General features: G+C 36.3%; 1 protein-coding gene across 3 annotated transcripts; it reads right to left on the bottom strand.

Annotated features, from left to right (window-relative positions):
* Positions 1–337: 337 nt before the first annotated feature.
* LOC107775868 (paired amphipathic helix protein Sin3-like 3) lies at positions 338–13,574 on the bottom strand. 3 transcript variants are annotated; one of them, XM_016595664.2, is made up of 24 exons: positions 13,124–13,574; positions 12,978–13,008; positions 12,761–12,881; positions 12,140–12,295; positions 11,864–12,044; positions 11,685–11,783; positions 11,361–11,534; positions 11,123–11,273; positions 10,711–10,847; positions 10,060–10,135; positions 9,906–9,938; positions 9,514–9,788; positions 9,255–9,409; positions 8,982–9,109; positions 8,649–8,903; positions 6,479–7,156; positions 6,296–6,375; positions 2,052–2,672; positions 1,877–1,977; positions 1,654–1,792; positions 1,411–1,563; positions 1,140–1,303; positions 960–1,068; positions 338–875 (listed from the first exon to the last, which is right to left on the bottom strand). In XM_016595664.2, exons 3-24 carry the CDS (start codon positions 12,808–12,810, stop codon positions 726–728), a joined length of 4,065 nt encoding a protein of 1,354 aa, XP_016451150.2. In that variant the 5' UTR covers positions 12,811–12,881; positions 12,978–13,008; positions 13,124–13,574; the 3' UTR covers positions 338–725. The 3 variants fall into 3 exon arrangements, with proteins under 3 accessions (XP_016451150.2, XP_016451152.2, XP_016451151.2); XM_016595666.2 differs by having other exon boundaries at positions 6,296–6,363; XM_016595665.2 differs by having other exon boundaries at positions 11,123–11,270.
* Between the last annotated feature and the right edge of the window lie 6,032 nt (positions 13,575–19,606).

The raw sequence follows: 19,606 nt of genomic DNA, 5'->3' as shown, positions 1-19,606 counted from the left end.
ATTAGCTACTTTACTTGAATTTCTAGATGCTATGTGATACTCGCACAGCTTGATTATGCTTTTGCGACCAAATACTCGGTCAGTTTTATGGAAAATTGTACCAAACTTGGACAGCAAATTTCAATAACATATTAGCTTAATTTAAGATTAAAAAGCACAAAAAATAGCTCCATTATTGTGGCCTCGCAGTATGGTCCATCCTTGACAGTTATTTCAACACAAAAAGAAAGAGGTTCAGAAAGTTGCACCGAGACGGGAAAGATGAGTTGGCCATAAGAATTTCGGACTCGGGAAATTAGGCAGAAGAAAATAAATACATGAGGAATCTGCTACACTGTAACAAGGAAAATTTCATGAAATTGACAATTATAGTGTTTTACAACAGAGAAGGCAACGATATATACATCAATTTGGGCACAAAATTTAGAGATGATATCCTACAAATTTTCCAAGCTGTTAGCTGGATCATTTATTCAATAGGAAAAAGGTACATAAATCTATGGTAGCGGGGGCCAAAATTTGAATTTCCACAAATACGAGTAGTCGGCTAAGAAACACATATCAGAAGCATAAAGTCAGAAACCTTCGAGAGCATGTAAATTGTGTGAAATTCTACCTTTTGGACTCCATTACTCCATCTTGTGTGTCATAGAACTATAACTATGACTAATTGAATTTGTAGATTACCTTTCTATCATTTTGCAGACATGCAAAATGCACATCTTTCAACTGAAGAGTAATCTGCGGAAACGTTTTACTTTACTAGAACCATTCAAAGACTTCGAGTGGCCATTGGATGAAAATTTGTCCTTCAATGTTCTCCGCCTTTTTCTTGACCGGATCAAGAAATCTTCAGTGTCTAAAACGTAAGAGACCTAGGGCATCCGGAACCACAAAACAGTTAGCAAGAGAGACAAGGCTCTTCAATTTGTGTCTATTACTAACGATAGCTATAGTACCTTTGATGAACTGCATGCTATCTTACATTCTAGACCATTAATAATTTGAATTCCTTCCATAGCTTCACCAGGAAAAGTCTCATCTCCAACTCCATACTTCCGCTTGTTTCTGCAAAGATACGAGCAGCATTAACCATTGATATAAAATATTCAAGAAAGCACTCTCTGTTGATATACTACCTTGTCAAGAACACCCCAGGGTTCTCCTTCTTCTGAGGAATAACAGAGAGGAGTTCATTGCTCAAATAAGCTGCAAAATTCGGGTCCATTGACACCGCAGACATCTCAGGCTTATCATGAACATAGTCCATGAGTTGTATGGATAGACTTGTTGGTGTAGATGACTGCAGTGTGGAGGTCATTTATCAATTAGTTTAAATGGAAAAGGGAATGCTAGGTTCTATATTGGCCACATAACATAAAAGGAAGCAAAGATGTCGCAAAGACTTACACATGCTATTCTGTATATGCTCTCTTCATTAAGAAGAACACGCACATTTTCATGGTAAACTACATCCGAAAATGTGCTAGATTTTCTTGAGGTTTCATAAGCATACAGTTGGAGAAGTTTACTTTCCAACTCATCAGTTGCAATTGTCTGTAGCTGCACGAGATGCAGAACGAAATTTTAAGAATAGTACAAGGCAACTGCATACACCAAACAAGGAGAAAATGAAAAAACACAAGCATTTACCTGTTTGACAATTTTGTATATCAGTTTGTCTAAGGTGAAGAGAAGATATGACTGAGCTCCAATAATAGCTCGGCAGTCATCCTCGAACTTTGCATTGTCAGAGGAACCATCCAGCAGGTTATAAAGTGCAGTCATGAATCTGAAACATTAAAGAGGAGCTTAGTCTAATTAAGTACAGATTAATCAAAATGAAATGGAACAGGAAACAAATCACTCAAGTGACCTGGCATATGATTCAGTGGGGTTTATAGCATTTGAGACTCTCCATCTGTGTTCAGATGATGAAGAATGCAATTTTGCTTTCTGTAGTCTTTCATACAACGTCTGTAGTTAAGAGAAGAAACATTAATGTTGCATCACCTGAAGGATTTTTACTACATGATATTAAATAGCCTTACCTGGTGAAGTCTGAAAAGCACATAAAATGAATCATTTCCATAAAATATACGTGATTCCTTCTCCCTGTCATGAAATATAGAAGGAACTTGCTTAGTGAGAGGCCTGGATGTATGTTGAAGACGTTCTGAAAATGGCATAACAGCACCATCTCCTTCAGCATCATGGACATCAGCAGTTCCTTCCACCTCTCCTTCACTCTCTGCCTTGTTATCATTCTCATCATTGTCCCCATCTTCTTCACGCTCTTCTTCGTGAGAACCTTCTCCATTAGCAGACTCACTACCTGAAACATCACAATTTTCAGAAGCATTCTCACTATCCTCTGATGTCCCGTGAGCACTTGCTTCCCTTTCATCATCAGCATCATTCTCACATCCTCTCTCTCCACCACGAACTACTTCTTCTCTATGCCCACTTTGGTACAGCTTACTACTTGAACTTCCCTTTAAACTATGTGATACATTTGGACCACCTTCATTTGATGGTGTAAAATTATCCTCAAAATCACCATTTGGAGTTAATTCCCCCTCTTCTCTCTCAAGTTTACATTTTCCTATGGATTCTTCAAGACATTTCTCAACCTTGACACCTTCTGCTTTTGGGTCCACAAACCCTCCATCCTAAAATCATGCGGCAAAAAGGGAAAAAAAATTAGAGATGGGGGGCAACGACAGATATACTGCAAGCTTAAATAGTATCTGATTGTGGTTTTCTTTTAGTTGTGTCTGTGTGCTTTGGGGTTTTCTTGGGAAAAGGGCTACTTGTGCACTCTCAATGTAATCTGATTACACGCACACTGCGGACGGTTTCACATCCCAAAGAAGCAGAAAACCAGGTATCAGCTTCAAGTTTAGAGGCACTGCAAACAGTATCCAATTAAAAACAAGCCCAAAACCACTTCAATAATGGGAAACCTCTGTATGAGCCCCCTGGGCCATGTCGTGGAGGTTGCAGTGGGTGGAATAAAGATGTCGCAAGATAACCATTTAAGTTCTTAAAAAGCTTTTGTTCCACTAAATAAAAGCGATTCATAAGAAATATACAGCCTTGTAGAGATACTGTCTAGTGAAGGTCCTAACTTCTCTTTTCAACAATATTTTTGCATTCTCAATTCTGCAAAAGCCTACATGTAGGCATATAGTCAAGATTCACTATATATTCCAGAGGCAAGATCCACTATATATCTCCATGCATTTAGTGTTTGGGCATTTTCACGGGTCAGTGTTGGGTGGGTATCTAAACAGCTCAATTTGGGTTGCTATTTTCTGACGGGTTACTTTGGGCAATTAGCCGACCAGCAAAATTGCCCAACCCATAAAATTTTGGGCAGGTTACTTTTGGGGCAATTTCGCCACCCCTAGTCTGCGCCTGACAAGGGAGCAAGAGGCAGATAAACACAGTTCACAGCAGTTAAAAATTTCCTTCTTTTGGCGCCAAGATTTTTTGCCAGTGGTTTATCTAAAGACCGCCTCTTACTTCCTAATTGTTCGGCTTTTTGGGAATAGAGCATGGGTAAGAGGTTGAAGAAAGAGAACAAGTGGTAAGGGAACTTTTTTTTTTTTTTTTTGGGAATAGGCTCTTGGTGATGGACGTTAGTATTATGATAAGAAGGAAACAGAGGTCAGTACGAGGCTGCCCGAGGATTAGGTGGGGCGCCTTGACTAAGGTTAAAGCCCAGGAGTTGGAAGGAAGGTTGTCGGCAATGGGAGCTTGGAGAAGTAGTGGGGACGCAAACACTATGTGGTCGACGACGGCGGACTATATAAGGAAGGCGGCAAGAGAGGTGTTAGGGGTATCTTCAGGCCGCACTTGTGGTCACAAAGGAGACTGGTGGTGGAATGCAGTTGTACAAGGTAAAGTGGAAGCGAAGAAGGTGGCTTACCTGCGGTTAGTGGGGAGCACTGGAGAGGAGGAGAAGAGAGCGAACATTGCAAGATATAAGGTAGCTAGGAAGGAGGCAAAGATGGCAGTGACGGAGGCAAAGACGGCAGCTTTTGCTCGTTTGTATGAGGAACTAGGGAACAAAGGCGGGGAGAAGAAGTTACTCCGACTCGCTAAGGTGAGAGAGAGGACGGCTCGGGATTTGGACCAAGTGAGGTGCATAAAAGATGAGGACGGCAAAGTTTTGTTGGGGGATGACCAGATAAAGAGGAGATGGCAGACCTACTTTCATAAGCTTCTAAATGAGGAAGGGGATCAGGATATTGTACTAGGTGAATTGAGGAACGCCGACAGCCCCCATGAACTAAGTGATTATCGGGACATTGAGGTCGATGAGGTCATGGAGGCAATGCGTAAGATGAGAAGGGGCAGAGCTACCGGACCAAATGAAATTCCGGTTGAGCTTTGGAGGTGTGTGGGTAGAGCAGGCGTGGAATGGCTTATTAAGTTGCTTAATGTGATATCCAAGACTAATAGGATGCCCGAAGAGTGGAGGTGGAGTACTATGGTCCCGTTGTATAAGAACAAAGGCGATATCCAGATCTGTAACAACTATAGGGGTATTAAATTACTAAGTCATACCATGAAAGTCTGGGAGAGAGTGGTAGAAATGAGAGTGCGAAGGACGGTGTCTATTTCAGACAACCAGTTCGGGTTCATGCCGGGGCGATCTACCACAGAAGCTATCCACCTTATTAGGAGGACGATGGAACAATACAGGGATAAGAAGAAGGATCTCCACATGGTGTTTATCGATCTAGAGAAAGCGTACGACAAGGTTCCTAGGGAGGTCTTATGGAGATGCTTAGAGGCTAAAGGGGTCCCGATTGCCTACATTAGGGCGATTAAGGACATGTATGATGGAGCTAAGACTCGGGTTAGGACAGCAGGAGGCGATTCAGATTATTTTCCGATTATTACAGGATTGCATCAAGGGTCTGCGTTCAGCCCTTTCCTATTTGCCCTGGTGATGGATGCTATAACACATCATATTCAGGGGGAGGTGCCATGGTGCATGCTATTTGCTGATGACATAGTTCTAATCGACGAGACACGACGCGGCGTCAGCGAGAGGTTAGAGGTTTGGAGACACACCCTTGAGTCCAAAGGTTTCAGGTTGAGCAGGACGAAGACGGAATACCTTGAGTGCAAATTTGGGGCAGAGCCGACGGAAGCGGGAGTGGAAGTGAGGCTTGATTCTCAAGTCATCCCTAAGAGGGGTAGTTTCAAGTACCTGGGGTCGTTTATTCAGGGGTCCGGGGAGATCGACGAGGATGTCACACACCGTATAGGGGTGGGGTGGATGAAATGGAGGTTAGCGACGGGAGTCCTGTGTGACAAGAAAGTGCCACTGTTACTGAAAGGTAAATTTTATAGGGCAGTGGTTAGGCCTGCTATGTTGTATGGGACCGAGTGTTGGCCGGTGAAGATCTCACACATCCAGAGGATGAAAGTTGCAGAGATGAGGATGTTGAGGTGGATGTGCGGGCATACAAGGAAGGATAAGATTAGAAATGAAGATATTCGAGAGAAGGTGGGTGTGGCCCCATGGAGGACAAGATGCGGGAAGCAAGACTCAGATGGTTCGGGCACATTCAGAGGAGGAACACTGATGCACCGGTGAGAAGGTGTGAACGACTGGCAGTGGTGGGTACGAGGAGAGGTAGGGGGAGACCTAAGAAGTATTGGGGAGAGGTGATCAGGCAGGATATGACGCGACTTAGGGTTACTGAGGACACGGCCCTAAACAGGGAATTGTGGAGATCGAGCATTAAGGTGGTAGGTTAGGGAAATTGTGATGTCTTTGTTACAGCGCACTAGAGTGAGACTAGCCAGTTAGGAAGTAGTCTTAGGATGCTATTGATCAACTACTGATGATGGGCTTTATCTCCTGTGTATTAATACCTTACATCTTTCTCGTATTTCCTATATCTCTTATATTGTTGTTACTTTGTTTTTATGGTATTTATGTTATGTTATGGATTTTATGGTACTTTATGTTGTTTTATTATGAGTCTATTGATAGTACTAATATAGTGTCTCTTGTTGCCTCTTTGAGCCGAGGGTCTCCTGGAAACAGCCTCTCTGCCCCTCGGGGTAGAGGTAAGGTCTGCGTACATATTACCCTCCCCAGACCCCACTTGTGGGATTACACTGGGTTGTTGTTGTTGTTGTTGTTGTTGGGGGTGGGTGTTACTTCAAACTCATGAATAGGTAAAGCAACTATATAGAAATGTCAGTCTCTATTTGGAGGTTGAACTTTAAAATAGTCAAGTGATCTAAAAGTCTTAAAACACAGTACCTTTGAGTCATTAGAAGATTTAATCTCAAGTTCACATTTGATTGAGGAACTACTAGGTCTGGAAGTACCTGCACCATGCCCTATCAATGGAAAGGGTACATCAAATTTTCAATTACAAAATCCCATGAAGAAAAGTGAAAAATATAAAATGGAAGAGCAATCCAAAGTAGGCAGCCCGTGAACCTGAAGCAGTTTCTCTACAGACTCTTCCATGGCTTTCCTCCACAACCGTGCCGTTTGAAAGCACTAGCTGGTCAGCACCAAAAGCCTCTCTGCTGAGACCAGATGCTGCATCCGCCATGTTGGGATCAGCGGCTGCCTTTCCATGCTGAAGGAGGGTCCTTGAAGTGACGATTTTCAGCGTCACACCAGTTGCATCAGGAGATTTATCATCCTTAAACCCATTTTCACCATCTGCGATCCGAACTCTGGAAGAAATTGAATGCTGAGATGGAGGCTCTTCATCTCCATTCCTGGAACTGCTTTGTCTGCAATTCATGCCTGAGTCACTAGCAGGGGTACCAGCCCTTTCCCCATCAATTGCTGTGTTACCTTTAGCATTTTGATTTTTAGCCTTTACATCTCCACCATCCACTGCACCCTGAGTTTGACGAGGAACACCAAATATTGGTTCCAGGAAGGTGGTCCAAATCTTCATGACTTTATCCAACTGTTCTCTTGTACAAACTTCACTACATGAATACTTAATGATTTGATAAAGGTCTTCATGGATGTCAGAATCAAGATACTCGAACTCCAGATGAGGGATAATTGGTTGCCCATTTCCAGCAGCAACAGAGAGAAGCACATCATCTTCTTTGCACTTATTTTCACTGATTTCTTTGATCTCAGCCAGCAGTGCTGTGGGGACGGAAACATCAGTTCCTTGATAAATAACTACTTGTAGCAAGAAAAACTAATTCTTCGAGATAGAGAGAATTTTATAGAAAACGTTACAAAGCTCTCCTTCAAATATCCCATAAATAAAGGTAGGTCGGAATTGGTGAAAATTGGAAGGACTTTGAACAATATTTCACATAATGCACTATGATCTCTCAAAAGATCTTTCTCTACATTAATTCAAGGTGTGCTTCTAGTGCTGGGACAAAAATAGATGATTGAAAATTCTATAATCAACTCAAGAAAGTAGCACTATTGTGGATGTACAACAAACTTCCTCCTCTGTCTGCAAGAAAATAAAGGCACTCGTTGAATAAAACCTACTGCTGAATCGGTGAAAGCATTGTCATGACTATCCACAAGCAAATGAGTTTACATCTATCAATAATGACTACCAAGGGTAATCAGTTGAGACGGCACAACACCATATAGATGGTCAAATCTCTTACACCTCCTTTTGGCGTTTATTACCATTGTGATGGAACCTTTCCAAGTAAAGAACATCAGGCCACTTGCACGAATTGCTGTGAGCTTAGACAGATACAGGCTACTTCATTTACAAACAACAGCTAGCTTAGGCACACCAATTTTGCCAAATTAAGTTCCAAAGAGCAGATATGGTTTGTTTTTAATCTTTCGAGGAAGGGGAGAGGTTTTTAATTGTAAGTTGAGAATGTTACTTCTAGTTTATAATTTCCTAGTAGCTTCTAGTCTCAGACTAGAGCCTTCACGTCAAAACTCCTTGACTCACCTATATAGAGGATAATTCAAGACAAGAATACCTTTTTTTTATAAGATAATTAAATAATTCAAGACAAGAATACCTATAAGTAGTAATAGTCCTTATATCATCTGGAATAATCTGAAAAAAGGCTTGTGATCAATACATGTTGTCCTATTTTATACGGTAAACATAAACCTCAACATTATTATAAAACTAAACAGTAGGCTCAAATATGTTTACTTTTGGTCGGGCAGGCATTGATGGAACCAATTCTCCAGCAGGGCAAGCATTAGATTCTTAAAGCTCGATAAGACTTCGGAGAGAAAGTTTTAACTACAGTTAGGTGAAAGCAAAAATGGAATTTCTGCTTCATCAATTTTTCTGCTTGTTGGGTTTTCTAGTTGTTAGAAAGTAGAACTCGAAATGGAACTGCTACACTGATTCTGACCTCTTGACAAATCTTGTGAGAGCCATAACTATTGAGCTCCTTCTAAAAACCCATTTCAACTTCTTAGAATATTGTTCTGGTTCTACAAGAGCCAATTTTTAAATTGTAAGCAAGGCTTGAGAGTTGAGACACCCCAGGTTACAAGGACAAAACACGGTTTCCTTCTAGAAGAGAATTCTAGAATTCAAAATTATAGAATAACTTTTGAAACACAATATGGTTGAAGTATAAAGTTCTTAGAATGAACTAGTTCTAAATCAGCAAATATCGCCTTACATTACCTTTTGTGCTCAGGCTTTTTGTGTCCTGCTGCTTGAAATAAAAGCTACGATGATCCAGTGATTTGTGATAGTTCTTAGCATAAATTTCGGCCCAAACTTTATTAAAATCAGAACGACACCTTGCCCACTCCTCTTGTTTCTGCTTCAAGCGAGTGAGTATAACTGGAAGGGCAAGTGGTGCATTCTTCCTTAACACATCCATAACATCAAGCCCGTGGTCACCGTAGAGACGTTCAATGCACCTTAGATTCAGAGCTATAGCAAAAGAAAGCATAAGAATTTATGATAACAACAATATAATAGCAATATCAGCATCAGTTATCAGCCTCTTACCAGTAAAATGTTCTTCAATACGGATATGACTTTCACTGGCAATAGTATTATCATTGATCTTGTTGAGCAATTCTTCAACACGTCTTGTTGTCGCATTGACAGATTCTAAAAGCATGTCCAGCTCAAACCTATTTTTATGAAAGCATCACCAATTGCAAAGGAGTATTAAGGAAAACTTTACAAGAACTGGTCAGAGGATAAGAGATCACTTCACATACTAGATAAAATGAAGGTTAAGACTTTAAGACCACATGCATCAAGACAACTTCCAACCTGTCATCTTCACATCGGAACAAGCTTTCTTCATACTGGTTTTTGCGCATATGTTTAAAAGAGTAATCCTCACTTCCTGATGTCACCGATACCCAGAGATCATTTAGTACATCAGCACCAATCTCGGTTCGCTGACTCGCTAAAGGAATTGGATACTGTAGTAAGAAAAGTTTTGCACCATCGGTGCAAAAGATTTATAAGACACTAATACATGTATCTGAGGAAGCAAATAGAGTTACTTTAAAAAATAGATCTGTACATTCTTTGGAAGAAGCCGATAACTCGGTGAGCAACTTTCACAGTTGGAGAGATCAAGTTCATGTATAGGCTTTGCTGCGTATTTATCCTTGCTTGGGTACAAAGACATCTTCTGCCCTTGTAGATCTTTACTTCCATAGGCGACGCCTCTGTCAGGTCTATCTCTTTCTCTTGTTTCGCGGACTCTATTCCTGTCTTCCCACTCGCAATCTCGTTCTTTGTCCCTGTCTTCTACTTTATCCGACTTGGGAACGTGTTCATCGTTCCATGAGGATCCTGAAATGGATTGAGATAAGTCAGATATCTAGTGGACATACAGGTGCCGCAATCCCATTGTAGTCATTGTCATATCGTTAGAAAAGACTTCAAGACTACAGCTAACATCATTCTTACGTGTTTTGCTCAGAATAGCAGCAAGATAACCATCTGCAGAAAAACTCCAAATAGAATAAAATCTTTATTAAGATCTGGAAAATGAAACTCAAATAGCAGTAGCAAAGCAATGCAAGTGTAACAGAAAAGTAAGCAGGAATCATTAGCTTATTACCTGTCCTATCACAATGAGAAATAAATTCATCAAATCCGTCCATGAGATCTGGATGTTTCACGAGTAAGCTGCTAACCTAAGGCGAATAAATTTTTACTCCAAATTAGTGATTTCACTGATACTATAGAAGCATTATAAATAAGAAACTGAATCATGTAATTGACAACTAATATTGAAACACGGTTGCAAGCATAAAGTCAAGCCAGACACAGAAAGACATGCTGGTGGAACCACATTCTCATTAAGAAAAGATTCATCAGTGTGTCTAAAGTGACATATTATACTTCCGTGAACTTTCATCATTTTTCATTTTGGAAAAAGGGGTGGGGGTGGGGGTGGGGTGGGGGTGGTGTATTTATGCAATTGATAATCAATGTCATTACTGTCTATGACGTCAGATGTATGTGAAGATATATCAACATTGGGATGCATACACAAGATTTCTCACTACAGACAAAGCTGTATACTACTTCCCTAAAACAAAAGAAGGGATATAGCAGATATATAGGTCATTGCCATATTGGTTTCATATTTCTATTATAAAATGTTATCAATTAGTTCAAGGGTATTGATAACCTTCACCAGGACAAGTAAATTAAAAAATTCAACCAAGCTCAACGAAAAGAAATTTCAAAGGATGAAGAAGGATACCAGGGATTGTAATTGTGGTCTTGTAACTATTTCCTTGCTATAGATATGAAGGCACTTAAAAAACTGATTTCGATCTCCAATATCCTGTAATCTTTCTTTAATCCGCTCACAGTAAGCAAAACCATGGTCCTGCATACCTGCTCCAACATAAGTAGATTACAAGCCATTCAACCAAAAAATCTGATGAAGCTAATAAAATGAAACTTAGAATATGTTTACAGGAAATGAAGCATACAGGCAGCAAATTCAGATGACCAAATTGTTATATACCACACAACAAGGTGCAAGTCTCAATCATAATTTTCCTAATATCAATACTTAGCTTGCAAATTTATTGCAAGTAATAATTTCTATATTAGTTTATTACTTTTCAAGGTAGGAACAAGAAAATTACATCAATCGGCAAACTTACTGTGTTCAAACGGGTCAACAGCAGAATCTCTATGAACAGATTTTCTGTCCAGCTCTCTATCCTCATATTGTGGATCCCTTCTTTCCCTTTCAGTTTTCATCGTTGTTTCTTCATATTCTGGATCAGGCCGATCGACATGTGAAGTAGCCTTCTAAACCAGCCAAAAGATAAAAATACCCTGATTTATCAGCCAAAATTCAACGACATTGGATTCTAGAAATCGCCGTCAAGAAACTACCTTCTCGACGTGCATGTGCCTTGTCGTGGTCATCGAAGAGCTTTTCGCATCATAACGCAGGATAGGGGCCCTATGAGTTTGAGCCTGACGAGCTCGGGCTGCGGCCATGGCATCAGGTAAAAAATGGGTGAACTCTTCAAGCAAATCAGGATGGCCACGGAAAAGGTAGGAGACCTGCAAAAACATAAAATCGCCTCAACATGCGTAAGATCTCAGTAGTGACATTTGAAAGAAATCAAATCTCAGTATGAGATTAGAAAACATTCATGCTTTCCGTTTTTACTCAAATGCAAAGAAGCTGTCAAGCAAAGGCGAGTAACATACCTCATTATAAACTTCTGCAATGGACTTGTTTTCCTTTCTATACATATTTAAAATATCGAGAAATGATTTATATACGAAATCATCACCTTGAAATCTAGTCTGCAAAGCAGAATGTTATTCAAATGAGAAGAGCAATTTTAATTCAGAAAGCAGCATTCATTAGTTGCGTGATGCTTCACCTTTATCTTGTTTACAAAACTGATTGCTTCTTCAAATTCAACTGGCTTTTTCACTGGAGGTTCGTCCTCGGGATTGGTGATCTCATATCCCTTGGGCAAAAATGTATTGAACCCCATAATTAGGCTTTGATGCCCTTTGAATAATTCCTTCACCCTCGCTATGACACCAGAAGTGTCAATTCTGCAAACAAACAGTCCCAAGGAAAAGGATTAAAAATCTAATCAAGCACCAAATATTTTGCTAAATCAATGGCAGTTAACCTATCAAGATTCTACCTTTGAGCCTTGAAATCTTTCATGACTTCAAGAAACTCATCATATTTGTCCCTTCTGTCCTGAAAGATTTCCTTCACTGCCTTTAGATAAGAAAGGGCGTCGTTTGTTGTTAGCTTATTCGCACTGCTGCCACCCATCATTGGGGATTGCCCTGAACTGCAGTGTCAAATGTAATAAGACATGAAATAAAAAGCACACATCTTTCTACAGGGAAATCAACATCTATCACGAGCCCTTTGTACAATCACATTAAGTCACAGTATCAATACTGAATGTCAATATTAGAAAGGAAAAATAAGGAGAAAAAAAAAAGATTTCGTGCCAATATTACAAAAAGGAAAACAAAATTTGGAGACTTGATGCAACTACACTATACTCGCTGTTCAGCTCAAATAGAGGATAAAATTTAGTAAAAAACAAAAAAGCTTATCACTTTAGAAAAACAAACTACTGCCCCTACCAATTTGTATAAAGCTTCGGCAACGTAAGTTGAAGGTCACCAAATTATACGTTAAGATTTTGGAAATATTACCTAATAACTTCACAATTAGCACGAAATACATAATAATTTTGCAGTATAATAGAAGTTCAAAAGAATGATAATTTATTTATAAGACTTACGGTTCAGCAGGAGAAGAGACAACAATGGGGCGTTTGAGTTGAGAACTCATGTACACGTCATCATCTCTAAGTTCACCATTTTGTAAATTTAATCCTCCAATTAACAAATAATACAAAAATCCTGAAAAAACAAATCACATAATACTCACTTCATTAATCATACACAATTACAGATCTAACAAACCACAATTATCAACTAACAATCCTCAACTCTTACCACAGATCACCTCCAAATTCTCATCAAAATCCTACAATAAACAAAATAATTAATCCGATAATACAAAAAATCCTTTTTTACTAAATTACATTTACTTGAAAGAAAAGCATAAACAATGACGTAAGTAAAAGATTGAGAATATTTACAGAGAAAAAAGAGATCTTCAAACGAGTCCGTTAATGGCGGTTGCTTTTTATATTGTGAAAAATTCTTCCAAAGGAAGAAGAAACAAACAGTTCCTTTTAACAAAACTGTGTGTTTTTGGTGTGTGTATTTTGTGTGTGTAGAGTGAGATGAATATGTAATTCAATTCCTTATTCAAACGTATATATGAAAAGAAGAGAAGAAGCTAAAATGGAAAATATAGCTATGGCTATGGCTATGGCTATGGCTGTGATTTAATTTTATATTTTTTTTGCTAGTTAATTGAAGATTATAATATGGAGAAAATTATCTGCTTTCTGATACAAAATATGTGAGAGGAGCAAAGAGAAAAAAAGAGAGAGATTTATTGTGTTGTTATATTTGTTATATCGTCTTAGCTGGTGTTATTTTGGTGATATTATATGGGGATGGATATAATAAAATTTTCAATACAGAGAGCAAGAGGGAGAGGAAAAGAAAAAAAAGCCGCTAATAGGGGGGGGGGGGAGTAGGGGGGTGGATGAGTCATTTTGACCTCTTTTCTATGGTGTCGAATGGACTACAAAATGAGACCTAAATTGCTAATTGTAGGTGATTAGGAGTTGATTATAATTATTATGAGAAATGGAGGATAAGTGTGATATCATTGGTATTTTTTCTTTTTGGTCAAAGAATACCATTACAACAATTTTATGGTTGTATATTTGACTCGAAATATTTTTATGTAATTTTTTTCTTGATTAATTCGAAATATTATATAACTCAATATCATCTAGAAAGTATGATCCGATTTTAAGGGTTCCCCATTAGCTTTACAATTATGTTCAAAATAGATTGATAAAGATTATACCTGATATCCGATAATTGATGTGTAATATTATATCTTCACGATTTATAAATATATATTGAGAAATCAATATTAAATTTTTTTTCCCTGAAATTAAATGGTTTTAGCTTATTGTTTCACACACCATATACTCTTTAATCCCTTATAGATGTGTTTTTTTGTTTTTGTATATATGTATATAAAAAATATACTACAATCTATGATGAAGAAAATAAAGGAAGTCGCCTTTCATTGTTATTTGCTGCTTTTTTATTTTTATTTTTTTAGGGGTGTCCAGTCCGTGGAATGGAGACAGGTTATAGCAGGTAGAGTCGCACGTGTAGGTGATTAGGAGGAGACTGAGGTTTAAGTGTAGATAATTACTGTATTTGGTTTGTCAAGTATTTTATGCCAAATAAGCAAATATAAGACAGTAAGGGCAAAATTGTCAGGAAAAAAATATTATTACCGGAGTTACGTACTAAAGCTTGTGCACGCTGCGGATTTGCTAATTGGGTTTATTTGGTTGCCTAATTAGTGAATTTAGGGTTAGGGTTAAGACTTTTTGGATTACCTGATTGGGAAAACTGGAAAAGTGGATGGATTTCATTTTCAGTTCTTTCTATTTTTCCCCTTTTTGTTTTCCGGTGACCTGTGAGTTGGAATCCCTTATATTTGGCTATTGCCTATTGGTAAAGGAGCTAACGAAACAAAACTAAAAGGAGAAGAAACCTTGACTTGACTTGGTTTTTTTTTTTTCCATTTTTGTTATTTTGGTTTTTATGTTTTTTCAAGAAAAGAGAATGTCAGAGTACAAACTCTTTTTATAATACGAGTTGCTTCTTAGCCATACTAATATCATGTATATATGCTATTTTTGTTGACGAAATGTGGAGCATAATGGTGACATTCATATTGATGGTATGTGAAGTATAACGATGACATTCTTGTTGATGAAATATAGAACATAAGGGTGATATTCATATCGATAATATGTGAAGTATAAGGGTGACATTCATATCGATGATTCGTGAAATATAAGGGTTTCATTCTTATTGATGAACGTGGAGTAGTTTGTACCAGAGGTGTCCAAAGCTAGAAGCAAAATTTTGAAGTAGAATATTCGATAAGGTGTCATTATAACAATATATTATCTTTTATTCTAACTGGGTAACACAATGGAAGAGGTCGAAAATCATGTTATATTTTACAATGAAAAGAGTTTTTATTTTATAATAATTAAAAGGAAAAAGGCTCAAAAATGACCTTGTGGTATTCGAAATGGATCAATTATAACCCCCGTTTAAATTTGAATCCAAAAATGACCCTGCCGTTATAAAATGGGTCTAATAATGCCCTTGTGTTATTCAAAATAGATCAATAATGCCCTGAAATTTTATTTTATTTTTAAAATGCTTTTAAAAACTGAAAAATATATATTCTGTAAAAACTAGAAAAAAAAATTGCAAAATATATATTTTTAATTCTTTTCAGTTTTTTTAAAGTATTTATTTTATAAAAACTGAAGAAAAAAAATTTAAAAACTGAAAATTTATTAAAAAAACCGACATATAACTGTAAATGAATATTTAAAAATCGACTAAACCGACATAATCGTACCGTGCCGAACCGATTTTTAGATTTTTTTAATAAAACCGTATGTTTTTATATAAATCTATAACTGTACCGATAATTATGGTAGATTTTTTATTTTATAAAAATAAACCGAAAAAATATTGAACCGTCTAATTGAAAAAAAAAGATTTTGCAAAATATTTTATTTTTTTAAAACTAATGCATATGTAGTCCACTGCTTTAGGAGAGTTTTTTTAAAAATAAATTTCCAGTTTTTTTAAAAAAAAAATTCCAGTTTTTACAAAACAAATACTTTAAAAAAACTGAAAAGACTTAAAAATATATATTTTGCAAATTCCTTTCTTTTTCTAGTTTTTACAGAATATATATTTTTCAGTTTTTAAAAGTATTTTAAAAAAAAAATCCAGGGCATTATTGATCCATTTTGAATAACACAAGGGCATTATTAGACCCATTTTATAACGGCATAGTCATTTTTGGATTCAAATTTAAACGGAGGTTATAATTGATCCATTTTGAATACCATAAGGTCATTTTTGGGCCTTTTCCTAATTAAAATGTCAATAATGTTAGAAGACAACAAATCAGACTCTTCAAATGGTTACTTAAGCCACTTTAGAGTTTAGTACAAATAAGAGGAATTAGAACTGTTAGAATATCACTCAATCGTGCTGTAACATAAGAACCAAAAAACTCAACATCCAACTTTGGGTTGCCACGGGGTCAAGCAATTATTTCGGATCCTTGTTAAAATGGTTTGAGATTGGGTTATTTAAAGTTGGATCTCAAAGGCCTGTCCACTGGATTTATCCCAAAGGCCTGTCCACTGGATTTCCAAAGCAATTGTTGTAAGAGCCTGTTTGGACATAAGAATTTTATTTTTATTTTTTTCAAAAAAAAATCACTTTTTTTCCAAAATCAGCGTTTGTTCGTAAAATTTTTAATTTTCACTTGAAAAAGCATTTTGAAAATTTTTGAATATTTGAAAAACTCCAAAAAGTTGTTTTTCAAAATTTTCACTCAAATCACTCACAAAACTTCAAAAACAACCCAAAATTATATTCATGTCCAAACACAACTCTAAATTTTAAATATCATTTTTACTCGAAATTTTTTTCCCCCTATTATGGAATTTGACAATTCTTATGTCCAAACGCCAACTAAAAATAGTACGGGCTAGCCAGTTTTCGGACTGATAATTCAAAAATAACCAGCGTTTGCAAAGTCATTGAAAAATAGCCACTATTTTACTGCAACACGGACCGGTCGAGCATAATATATTGGAGATTGGTGCACATGTATATGAACTTACAACATATTATGTTGAAACTCCAACACGCGAAAAGTTCCAGCATAATATACCGGAGATTGGAGCTCCTGTGTATGAAGTTCCATTATAATATAATGGAACTCCAGTATAATATGTTGGAGTTCCAGTATAATATTATGCTGGAATATTTTCCGAATTTTGAACAGTGTTTTCGTTCAGATTTATCTTTACATGAAAAGTGGCTAAATTTCGATTACTTTTGAAACTGTGACTATTTTTGAATTACCGCTTGTAAATCTAGCTATTTTTAAATTTCTTCCGCAATTGCTTGTGCGGAGAATATTCCAAATGAAGAAAATAGTGATCCGCTTGAGAAATCAAAGCCAATTTCGGGTATTATTACTTTTAGCCCGCATCAGAAACTATTTATATCTGGTAGCCAAAAAGGTGTATAAAATTTATATAATTTTTATATATGGAGTTAGGTTAGGATGCCACGTTTGGGAAGATAATCGTGGGTTTTTTTTTAATCATTCTTCGTGTTTCTTTGTGAACTGTTTAAAAACGGTCAACTCCAAACGTGGGAGTCAATTCTAGACGTGGATCAAAGTAATTTTATTTATTGAATTTGCAGGTTTAACAAATTAAAAAAGAAAAGAATAAACTCTGACAACGGGAAGAATTTGAATCACTTGCAAGTTAACGATTACAACTTTCCCAACTTGGACTTTTATAGTTTTTTTTTTTGGACCGTACCAAATAAATTTGGGTATGAAAAATATATTCTATATATTAAGTTTAATACTAATAAAGCATTAAATTTTTTGGGGACCATAGGATTATGAAAACAACTATAAGTCACAAAGTAATTAACACCCAAAGTCCCAATTTCTAAATTTATATATTATTCCAATTGAAGTTAAATTAGTTCAACATGTTAAATAGCAAGCCATAAGGTATTAATATTTTCATCTCATATGATTTAAATTTCTCTTGTTGGATAGTACTTTTCTAATAAAACTCTATTCTTGGGTCTAAACTTATTAGTATCTTTCCACTCGTGTGATTTATAATTTCTTTTGTCTTTGACTATTTGTTTTAAGCTACCATAAAATAGTGAGATGAATCTCTATTCTAGACATCTTTTATGTTCATGTGATTCATCACTTTTTAAATAGTAAAAATAAGAATTTTGCCAAAGTCCTATGTAAGTATGCAATTTATCTCATTCTAACTTCTACTAGCGACTCTTACGTGATGATTAAAAAAATACCAAAAAATTAGTTGAACCGTATAAATACAAAGAAAAACCAAGATGATTGAGATGGTTTCAGAAAGTTTAATTTTAGTTATACAAAATAGAATAACCAAAAAATTAGTATACTATAAATTTTATAAAATAACCGACTGAACCGAACCATTAACACACCTAATCTAAATCGATAGAACACGAAGAAAGAAATTGATCAAACAGTGAAAAACAAAACAATTTGAAAACTATGTTTTTTTTTGTTAGTTGACTTTTAATTGCATTTGTTATTTAACACAAAACAGTAAATGACCTTTACCTAGTATGAAATATACCGTTGTAATGCTATCTACTAATACATTATACATGTTACTTTTTTCTGATATAGATATAGGTTTAGCAATTAGAAGAGAGAGTGTGTATTGCATTGATTATATTCATAACTTTTTGTCCTACAGTGGTTATTTTCCTGCCTCTATATTGGTCCAGTTAACGAAAACCAAGTGTTTATTTCAATTAACATCAGCATCTTCTCTCGTCAGGTGTTTTATAGAACGAAATTTTGCTATATAAGGTGAGAATCATTTGAAAGTTTGTAAAAGAAAAGTTCAAACTGCTTCTCTCTCTAATTGATTTCAAAGATTTTCATACATTAACTTGGGGCTGAGCCCATATACAGCCCAACTAAAGCAAGGGGTCCAGTTTGTTTAGTGGATGGATCATAAGTTTGGGCCATAACGATGTGGGAGAAACAGGAAGTTTTGGGAAAAATTTGACAATTCCTCTTATGTGTTGTCACTTGGTGTCATTTCCCCCTTAGACTTATAGCATGTTTGGCCAAGCTTCTAAAATCAGGTTATTTTAAGAAGTGCTTTTCGGATTTGTGTTTGGTTATTTGATTTAAAAAGTACTTTTGAGTAGCAATTAGTATTTGGCCAAACTTTTAAAAAGTGCTTCTAAGTATATTTTTCTCAAAAGTGCTTTTCAAAAAAGTATTTTTGGAGAGAATCTATTTTTTCTGCTTTTAAAAAACTGCTTCTGCTTCTCCTCAAAATCACTTTTTTTCCTTTCAAAAGCTTGGCCAAATACCTTAATTTTAGAAAAAAATACTTTTGATAAAAAAAATAATTTTACCTCAAAAGAAGTTTGGCCAAACAGACTATTAGAGGCTAAAGGCCCATATGCTCTATTGCTATGTGATGCACACAGAGTTCAAAGTTGATATCGGTTAGGTTTGTGATCCACCTATGGATTATATCAACAGTCAGACCTCTCTTATATAACAGTCATTCACTATAAAAATCAAGTTTTCCTTATAATTGATTTTTTAAGTTATATTTTACCTCTCTATAGAAGCTTTTTACCTATAACAACAACAATCATATTTATAGCAGACCGCTCTTTGTAAAATTACCCCTCTATAACAGCCATATAGAATTTTTAAGGTTACTAATAATAATTCTAAAAATATATATGTAAGCATTTCAATTTTATTGAATTTAAATTCAATAAAATAATTTGGACTATATTTTAAATTCAAGATA

The sequence above is a fragment of the Nicotiana tabacum genome, chromosome 24, assembly GCF_000715075.1.
Source record: "Nicotiana tabacum cultivar K326 chromosome 24, ASM71507v2, whole genome shotgun sequence".
Classification (NCBI taxonomy): domain Eukaryota; kingdom Viridiplantae; phylum Streptophyta; class Magnoliopsida; order Solanales; family Solanaceae; genus Nicotiana; species Nicotiana tabacum.
This window is presented reverse-complemented; position numbering and strand designations above follow the sequence as displayed.

Bases quoted from the DNA above. Each gene is read 5' to 3' on its own strand.
- LOC107775868 (XM_016595664.2), bottom strand. From the start codon at position 12,810: ATGAGTTCTCAACTCAAACGCCCCATTGTTGTCTCTTCTCCTGCTGAA. The intron at 10,848-11,122 runs GTAAGTTTGCCG...ATGTTGGAGCAG, and splicing joins TGTTGACCCGTTTGAACACA to GTATGCAGGACCATGGTTTT. The intron at 1,978-2,051 runs GTAAGGCTATTT...TCTTAACTACAG, and splicing joins TGCTTTTCAGACTTCACCAG to ACGTTGTATGAAAGACTACA.